Source organism: Sinocyclocheilus anshuiensis, unplaced genomic scaffold (assembly GCF_001515605.1).
Source record: "Sinocyclocheilus anshuiensis isolate Anshui unplaced genomic scaffold, SAMN03320099.WGS_v1.1 scaffold165, whole genome shotgun sequence".
NCBI classification, from domain to species: Eukaryota; Metazoa; Chordata; class Actinopteri; order Cypriniformes; family Cyprinidae; genus Sinocyclocheilus; species Sinocyclocheilus anshuiensis.
The window spans coordinates 54374-63675 of record NW_015540851.1 but is presented as its reverse complement, the minus strand read 5'-3'; the positions used below and the strand labels follow the sequence as shown (position 1 = coordinate 63675).

The window sequence follows — 9302 nt, the reverse complement described above, 5'->3', positions numbered from 1 at the left end:
CCAACACAACGGAAACAAGCGGCAACACAACGGAAACAAGCTGCAACACAACGGAAACAAGCCGCAACACAACGGAAACAAGCCGCAACAGAACGGAAACAAGTCGCAACACAACGGAAACAAGTTGCAAAACAACGGAAACAAGTCGCAACACAACAGAAACAAGTCGCAAAACAACGGAAACAAATCGCAACACAACGGAAACAAGTCACAACACAATGGAAAAAAGTCGCAACACAACAGGAACAAGTTGCAACACAATGGAAAGAAGCTGCAATACAACGGAAACAAGCTGCAACACAATGGAAAGAAACCGCATCACAATGGAAACAAGCTGCAACACAACAAAATTAGTCGTATGCGTTGTGTTGTGGTGATTTTATTGTGTTGTGGAGATTTCATTGTGTTGTGCACTGCTTGGCCACTATATTTAAGGGATAGTTCACCCAAAAATGACAATCTGTCAAAAGTGTCCAAAAATGGTATTCTACTTAGAGCACTATAGCTATTATTTAACATCTTTTCCCTCTCTGTCATGTTTTCAGAGGTAACGTGTGTTGGTGCGGATGATTCTCCAGCAGATATGACAGACTGTGTGAAGTGGGTTGGACTGATGCCCATCCCGGTGAGGGAATGTCGTGTGCCATGCAGAGATGAATGTAGCTTCACGTCCTGGAGCAGATTCAGCCAGTGTCAAGGCTGTGGAAGTTGGCGCACTCGTTCCCGATCTCTGATAGGTAACATGTTCAACCATAAACTATTCTAATTATCAAAATGTTTTCCGAAAGCACACGCACCATCCAAGGTCCTCTTCCATTCAAACTCTCAGGTCGTAGTAAGAAGCACTGGAGATGCCAACAGGAGGAGTCGTTTCCTCTGCTGGAGAAAGAAGCCTGTCCTTGTTCTGAATTTCACACCCAGCCTCAGGGTCCCTGGTCTCCTTGTTTGCTCTCACCAGCAAAGAACATTGCTGGCCATCCTTTCATCCAAGGAGTTTCCCACCAAAGCCAAAAAGCAGTCCAAGGCTGGCGAGCTCAGAGGAAGAACAGCGAGTGTGGGCACGGAAAGCGTTTCAGAGCTCTTGCCTGTCTGGATCACATGGGACGATTGGTGGAGCCAACTCTCTGCAGCAGCCCTGGTGATGCTTTCTTTCAAAAACCTAAAATAAAAATGTGTGTGTGTAAATTATTTAGGCTAAATTACCTTTAAACTATTATATTTTTTAATCAATCTATACTCCATGCCCCATGATGACAAAGCAAAAAACTGATTTGTGATTACTTAGCAAAGGATCTGAAGACTTACACTGCTGTCAAACGATTTTTAATAAGTATTAATAACAATATTATAAATGTAACTATAAGTGTCCTTATAATGCGGGTATAGGTGTTGTTGTGTCTTTATAAATATATTTATAGAATAGTAATACTTACCTATAAATAATTATAAAGGGGGCTATAAATCATTATAAGCATGGGCTTCATAGAAAGTGTTACCGAAGTTTCTTATGGTCATCAAAGCTGTGTCTATTTGATCAAAAATACAGAAAAAAAAAATTAATTTTGTGAAATATTATTACAATTTAAAATGACAGTTTTCTGTTTTAATATATTTTAAAATATAAGTCATTCCTGTGAAGCAAAGCTGAATTTTCAGCATCATTACTCCAGTCTTCAGTGCCACATGATCCTTCAAAAATCATTCCAATATGCTGATTCATGATCAGTGTTGGAAACAGTTGTGCTGTTTCTATTTCTATTTCTTGGGACCTGTGGTTCTTTTTTTCAGGATTCTTTGATAAATAAAAAGTTAAAAGAACAGTGTTTATTCAAAATATAAATTTTGTGTTACAATATACACTACTATTCAAAAGTTTGGAGTCATTTATTTTACTGGAGTCAGTCATATTTAAAAAAAAATAAATTAATACTTTTATTCAGCAAGGATGAGTTAAATGAATAAAAAGTGATAGTAAAGACTTATATTGTTAGAAAAGATTTCTATTTTGAATAAGTGCTGTTCTTTTTAACTTTTTTTAACTTTTTTGTTTTGTAGTATTATCATTTATATTGTATATTCCATGTACTGTATCTCTAAGGAAGTGTATGCTGTTACAGGATTTGAAGAGGAATCATGTCATGTACCCTGTTCTACGGACTGTAAGCTGAGTGAGTGGTCGAATTGGTCTGCCTGCAGCGCCTCCTGTGGTGGGGGTGTAAAAGTTCGCTCTCAGTGGCTACGAGAAAAGCCTTTCAATGGAGGTCGACCCTGCCCAAAACTCAATTACAAAAATCAGGTGAGAATGATTGTTCACTTCAACTTCTACTTCATTGATCTTGTAAGAAATGAAGAAACTAATTAGTCCAAATAAGACGCGAGTTGTTCTGAGAACTTAAAATATCCAGAGACCTTTAGCTATTATTGATAATAGAGCTGTTGAGTCTATTTAAATTAGCCTCGAGGAAAATCGCCTGCTGTGAAATTATACATGCCCACACTTGTATGCTTAAATTATATGTGTTCATAAATTCATAAGTACTGTATCTTCATCTGTGTTTTGGAGTCACAGAGGACAAAGCAGTGTGTGTAAACCTACTGTATAATTTATTATTCATTTGGCCTGGCTTTGAGGGTCTTCCCCAGGCTTCCCAGTTTGAGCTGTTTCCACAATGTTTCTCAACCACATTCTGTTCTAGTAAGACAAGACTGGAGAAGATCAAGACCTCCAGGGACTGAACCTCTTATCCCCCTGCTTTTGGCTCTTTTTTCCTTTTATTTCACTCTCTTTATTTTATATTCCATCAGGACAGGTCAAGAAACATTAAAGTTTCATCTGTCTGAAGTGGAGTCAGCAAGCATTTCCTTCAGCTCAGTTTCTCTCATATAAATGAAACACTAAATAACTAAATCAACTCTATGGTTGGGGCGAACATGTTCTAATAGAAACTAATGGAAAATCTTTCCTTTCTTTTTCTGTCCCTTTCTCCTATTCTTTTCCCCCTTTCTTTCCCTTTTTCCTATTCCATCTTTGTTTACTTTCTTTTACATTACTTTTACTTTCCTCTTCCTCCTCCTCCGCTTTCACCTTTCTTTCTGCTTTCTTTCTTTTAATTTCCTTTCCCTTCTTTTCCTATTGCTTTCCTTTTTCCACTTCCTTTCCGTTTCTTTACTTCTTTAATTTCTTTCCCTTTCCTTTCCTTTTTTTTTTATTCCTTATTCATTTGCTTTGCTTTACTTTCCCTTCCCTTTTTCATTTCACCTTTCCTTCCCTTTTTCCTGTTCCATCTTTCTTTTATTTTTTTTCCCTATTACTTTAATTTTCTCTCTCCCTTTCAATTACTATTCTTTCTATACATTCCATTTCCTTTCACTTTTGTTTCCTTTCCATTTCCATATTTGTTTAAATCCCTTTCTTTCCTTGTTCATTTGCTTCGTTTGCTGTATTTCCCCTTCCCACTCCTTTCATTTCCCCGTTTATTTTCATTTCCTTTCTCTTTTCTTTCTTCTTTTCTTTTCCCCATTAATTTTCCTCTTCCTTTTATATCATTTTCTTCCTGCATCCATTCCATTTCCCCTTTTCTTTGCTTTTCCTTTCTTTTTCCCATTCCATTCCTTTAATTTTCTATTTCTGCTTCCTTTCCCTTTCCCCATTCTTTGAATTCCTTTTTATTTCCTTTTCATTTCCTCGCTTTTCATTCATTTGCTTTACTTTTCCTTTCCACGTCTTTCCAAACCTTTTGTGGTTTTGCTGCTGATCATGTTCTGCTGATTTGAATATATACAAAGGCTCAGGTGAGTACACTAGAGAATTATGTTTTCGTGTGTGAATGTGTTTATAATATTTTGTCTTTAAGTGTATATGTCTGCTTGTATAACCATTTGCATGCTGTATTTTTTCTGTATATTCTTGTATACACAGAGACACACAAAACACACACTTGTGTGCATGCTGCCATAAATAAAAACATAGCTATCTTGTCTGTGAGCAGGTGTCTGAGGTACTGCCCTGTTACTCTGACTGCAGTCAGTATGTGTGGGAAGTGGAGTCCTGGTCCATGTGTGTGCTAAACCCACCAAACAATCTCACGAACGCTGAACCGCCCCAGCCTGTGTGCGGAGAGGGCTTCCGGACCGGCAAAATCCGGTGAGCTTATCACAGAGAGCCTTCAAATAAGCAAATAATCTCAGAAGTCATCAAAAAAAGTTTAAAAGAGTGTCTTTTAAAATGTCCCCATTCTGCCAGAGAACAGCAGCACAATATATTGTGTTTTACCTGTGTGGTACAATGATAAAACTCCTGTGTGTGTTGAGCAAAATTGTCTCATAAGTCAGCGTTCAAAACCGAGGAGAGGTCACAACAGTGCCAAACAGATTCATGGGGTCATAACTCTGCTTCTTAAAGATAAGTAAGGTCGTAACTCTGCCCTTCAGACTAAAGTGAGGTCACGGAAACCATGGGTAATGTTATAACTAAACAACGTTTTCTGGTTGAATTTGCGCTCTCACCCTGATTTTCTTTGCTTAGGAGGTGCCTAGACGTCTGAATTTTAGGCTCGTAATGGTTCAGTTTAAACGATAAAAGATAACATTTGTTTGTCTCCGTCCTGAAGCTGCTTGAAAAGGGGAGGAGAAAACCAGGATGAGGTTGTGGATGACTCACTGTGTGACCAGGAGGAAAAGCCAATCACAGTCGAGACCTGTCTACTGCCGTGCCCCGCCCACTGTGTGACATCAGAGTGGAGCCAGTGGACCAAATGTACCGTGGTCAGTTTGACTGATGGATGAATGGATAATAAAATGTCCAAATGCCTTAGTAAATATACGATATTGCAGTGGATTTACCAAAATTATTCAGTAGTGCTAAAATACAGGATGGGTAAAAAAATCTAAGTTTTATTATACTTAGAAATCTTTTTAAAATCGTCCTCGGGAGAATAGAAAAAAACTCATCTTCCTCTTAGATGATAGACTGTTGAGAGTCCCTACAAGAAAGGACTTCATTAATGATTAAATAATCTTAATTCATATCTAAAAATGCCGAAATCTGCGTTGCTAATATTAAGGGAATGTTTCTTTACAGCTCAAATAACACACTTAACAGAAGTGCTTTACCAATATAAGTTATGAATTTCTGCTTTTAAATTTTCCAGAATGACTTGTCCCTTAGACTTGTGTTGTAAATGCATTACTGTAAACACAATGAATGAGAAGTCCCCATTAGGATATATACAGTGTATGTATAAATTAAAAGGGTATGAATAATTATGCAATGGGATCACTTAAGTTTTCTATTTTTAATAAATTTGCAAAGATGTTAAAAACCTGTTTTTTGCTTTACCATTATGGTGTATGGAGTGTAGATTGATATACTGTATACTGTAAAGAAAAAAAAAGTAATTTAAAGCAGTTTAACATAAGGCAGCAACATAACAAAATGTGAAAAAAAATGAAGGGCTATGAATACTTTCACAAGGCACTGTATTTAAGATTGTGTATTAGTGTATTTGCATGTGTGATTCATGCCTGCGTTCCTCCAGGATTGTAATGAGGGTGATGTGAGGTGGAGGAGTAGAAGTGTCTTGAGGTGGCCAGAAGGAGATCATACCTGCCCTGATCTAAACCAGACTCAAGCCTGTATCAATACGACCTGTCTCAAATACTCCTACGTTTACTCAGGTGCTGTTACAAGCATTTACACTTGCACAATTGAAAGACTGTAAAATGTAGTCTGTCCATGTTATGGAGTGAAGTGTGTAAATTATGTGTGTATATGTTGTGAAGACTGGAGCAGCTGTCAGCTCAGTGAAAATGCAGTATGCGGCCGTGGGATTAAGACCAGACTCCTGAACTGTGTCCGCAGCGACAGGAAGATGGTGGAACTGAGCATGTGCAAAGAGGTGACTGTTCTTTTCTCACTGGGATTCTTTCTCAACAAAAGCTCTAATGGGAATCCAGTTATTTTATTGTTTTCTTCTCTTTTTTTTTTTTTAGTTGGGTCCTTCGCGTGGAAAGCTGTCTGCCCCCTGTGAGGTGGGCTGCCCCGTTAATTGCCTGATACTAGTTATATTTTTTTAAATAAAACATAAGTGGTGCTTTTCTTAAAACTGGAAAATTTAATAATAATAATAATAATAATATGATGATGATGATGATGATGATAAATATCTTTTTTTTATTTTTTGATCAAAACCATAAGTGATCCTTTCCTTCTCAACACTGACAAACAAACAAACAATAATAAATAAATTAATAAATATATTTAAAATTAATAAATAAGTAATATTATTTCATAATCTTTTTTTTTCGTATTTTGATGAAAACGTGGTGCTTTCCTTTTTAATACCGGCAAATCAAATGAATAAAAATAATAATAATTACAAATTTAGTTATTTAATATTAATAAATAAATGTTTAATATTATTTTATAATATTTATATTATTATTTTTGAATAATATATCTTAATTTTTTGATGAAAACATAAGTGGTGCTTACCATTTCAACACTGGCCTGTAAAAATGAATCTAGTATTTTTGCAAAGATAGCACACAGCTGTTTACACCCTTGAGAGTTCAGTCATGCTTCCTTGAACTTGGCTGTTGTTAGGGGCTTAATTACAAGCTTTTATCGGTCTCATTTATCTCAATTCAAGGCTCTGCCAGTCCCACGAGTAAACTCTTCCCAGAGCGCTTATTAAATTTCAACATGCAAACAGTTCTCACACTGGACTTTAGCTTCTGATCCCATGCATTTTTGTCTTATTGTATGTACATTTTCCAGGTCAAATGACACGATCCAGGGCTGTTTTGCAGCCTGCCGGTGAAGGAGGTCGTCCCTGTCCATCTCAGCTCTCCCAGACTCGCCCCTGTCCCATCAGGCCGTGCTACAGCTGGATACTGGGAGACTTGAGAGCATGCAGGGTGGAGGTAGTATTGATGCAGTACACCTGATTGAGTTAAACTCAAACAACAGCCGCTGCTGCTGAGACGTTGTCCTTTACATGCACAAATTAACAGACTGAAGAAATTCACATAGCTGAAGGCTACTGCTTTCCATTAAACCGTCAAAGTGAATGCATGTCAGGGTTTCCCCTGAGCTCATAAAATCATCCACGCTGTGCCATTATGAACAGCCCTGATAGAGTTCTCTTTCTCAATCTCAGATCTTTATGTAGGTGCAGCATCACATTAAAGTCAGTAATGGCAAAACCCTATTCACAAATGTTTTTGTCCCCTACTGATTAATTTCACAACTAAAAGCATACAGTATTGGGGAATTAAGAAACTAAAACATTTAGATAAATAAAAACATGCATTAAATTGATCAAAAGTGACAGAAAAGATTTCTATTTCAAAGAAATGTACTTTTGAACTTTCTATTCTATTTCTGACAAAAATGTATTATGGTTTCCACAAAAATATTAAACAGCACAACCATTTTCAGCATTGATAATAATAAGAAATGTTTCTTGAACAGCAAATCAGCATGATTTCTGAAAGATCGTGTTACACTGAAGACTGGAGAAATTGCTGCTGACAATTCAGCTTTGCATCATAGGAATTAATTACATTTTAAAATATATTCAAATAGAAAATCTAATAATTTCAAATTGTAGTAATATTTTGTACCGTATGAGAAAATAAATGCAGCTTTAGTGAGCATAAGACTTCTTTCAAAGACATTAAAAAAAACGTACCAATCTCAAACTATTCAATGGTAGTGTATGTCAGCAAAAAAATTAAAAAGTAAAAATGTACCTAAAAAGTATACCATTATAAATGAAAACAGAGATTCACTTTTAGTTATAAAAAAAAATTACAAAGTACAAATGAAGTAAAAATATTTTTGGGGGGTGTAAAATATGCAACTGTAAAGTATATAATTAAAAAATAAAAAATGAGTCAGGGGAGCAACACACTTCTTTAGCCAATCAGAACAGCAAGCAATCAGAAACACTCTCTAGCTGTGAATCATTTAGCGGCGGCCTCCTCACAGTGTTGAGAGCCAATTTTATATTGGTTAAATCTGGAGTGGTTTCTTTCTACCCACCAGATTTACACTTTCTAAATAACAGAATCTAGAAAAATTTCCTGATATATTTCAGCAGCGCACAGAAAATGAATAATACATCTCAATAGCCCAAAATAACATCGCAATCTTGATCTTTCGATCTTTTAATCATGAAGGTGACAGATAGCTGAAATCCTCTTCCGCTCTGTCTGTAATCGCTCTCTCTCTCTCTCTGTTTGCAGGGGGCCGACTGTGGCGAGGGAGCAAGTCGGAGGGAAATATCCTGTGTAGTGCACTGGGGTTCTCTTTCAGGTCCTCCTCAGTCCGTTCCAGTAGAGGATAAAATGTGTGTGGGAAATTCACAGAGCAAAGTCAGCGAGATGGAGTTACTGCAGCCCTGCACAATCCCTTGTCCAGGTCTGCATCTCACAAAACACAAAGCTAAATAATTACACAGTGACTACTTAATGGTGACATTTATCTAAATGAAGGGTTAATTAGGGATAAGGACAGGGTTACTCGCATTTAATTAATCACATATGTCTTGAGGAGCTTTAGGCAACTGCTCATTGGCTGTAATTTCTGTCTCGCATGTCAGGAGAATGTCACCTAACCAAATGGTCACCATGGAGTTCGTGTCAGCTGCTGTGTTTGGATGGGCGGAGTTTTGAGACATGGGGCCGACAGGCTCGATCTAGAGCCATAGTCACGCAGGTCCCGGAGAACCAGGACACCTGTCCCAGCCAGATGTATGAGACACGACCATGCCGAGGTTTGTGGGAAGCCGTACAGGAGAAACACACCAAGCCGTCTGATTGAGTTTGAGTTTGATGCTGAAAATTGGTGTAATGGCTGCAAAAAAATTCAGCTTTGCCATCACAGGAATAAATTACTGTTAAATAATATATAAATTATTTAGAATAAAGGATTTAAAGGTATAATAAATTATTTTAAAATATCAAATAAATCAAATAATAAGTCAAATTTAAGGTTTAAAGTTGTTGTTGTTGTTGTTGTTTGTCATGAACATACTCCACTTATTCTCAACATTTTGATTGACAGATATTGCTAAAGTACCAGTCCTCCATGTTTAAAAGAACACTATATATATATATATATATATTTATATATATACACTGATCAAAATTATAAACGCAACACTTTTGTTTTTGCCCCCATTTTTCATGAGCTGAACTCAAAGATCTAAGACTTTTTCTGTGTACACAAAAGGCCTATTTCTCTCAAATATTGTTCACAAATCTGTCTAAATCTGTGTTAGTGAGCACTTCTCCTT

The 9302-nt window shown here is 36.8% G+C and overlaps 1 protein-coding gene across 1 annotated transcript in view; it reads left to right on the top strand.

Moving 5' to 3' along the window:
- The window catches only part of LOC107687750 (thrombospondin type-1 domain-containing protein 7B-like), a 47693-nt gene that overhangs the window by 33510 nt on the left and 4881 nt on the right, over positions 1 to 9302 (top strand). Inside the window, exons 12-23 of the mRNA XM_016485202.1 lie at positions 546 to 737; positions 830 to 1138; positions 2118 to 2296; positions 3787 to 3792; positions 3990 to 4144; positions 4611 to 4764; positions 5538 to 5676; positions 5782 to 5897; positions 5992 to 6049; positions 6779 to 6924; positions 8251 to 8425; positions 8607 to 8780. Coding sequence (XP_016340688.1) covers positions 546 to 737; positions 830 to 1138; positions 2118 to 2296; positions 3787 to 3792; positions 3990 to 4144; positions 4611 to 4764; positions 5538 to 5676; positions 5782 to 5897; positions 5992 to 6049; positions 6779 to 6924; positions 8251 to 8425; positions 8607 to 8780 — 1803 coding nt within the window. The remainder of the gene's footprint in view (positions 1 to 545; positions 738 to 829; positions 1139 to 2117; positions 2297 to 3786; positions 3793 to 3989; positions 4145 to 4610; positions 4765 to 5537; positions 5677 to 5781; positions 5898 to 5991; positions 6050 to 6778; positions 6925 to 8250; positions 8426 to 8606; positions 8781 to 9302) is intronic.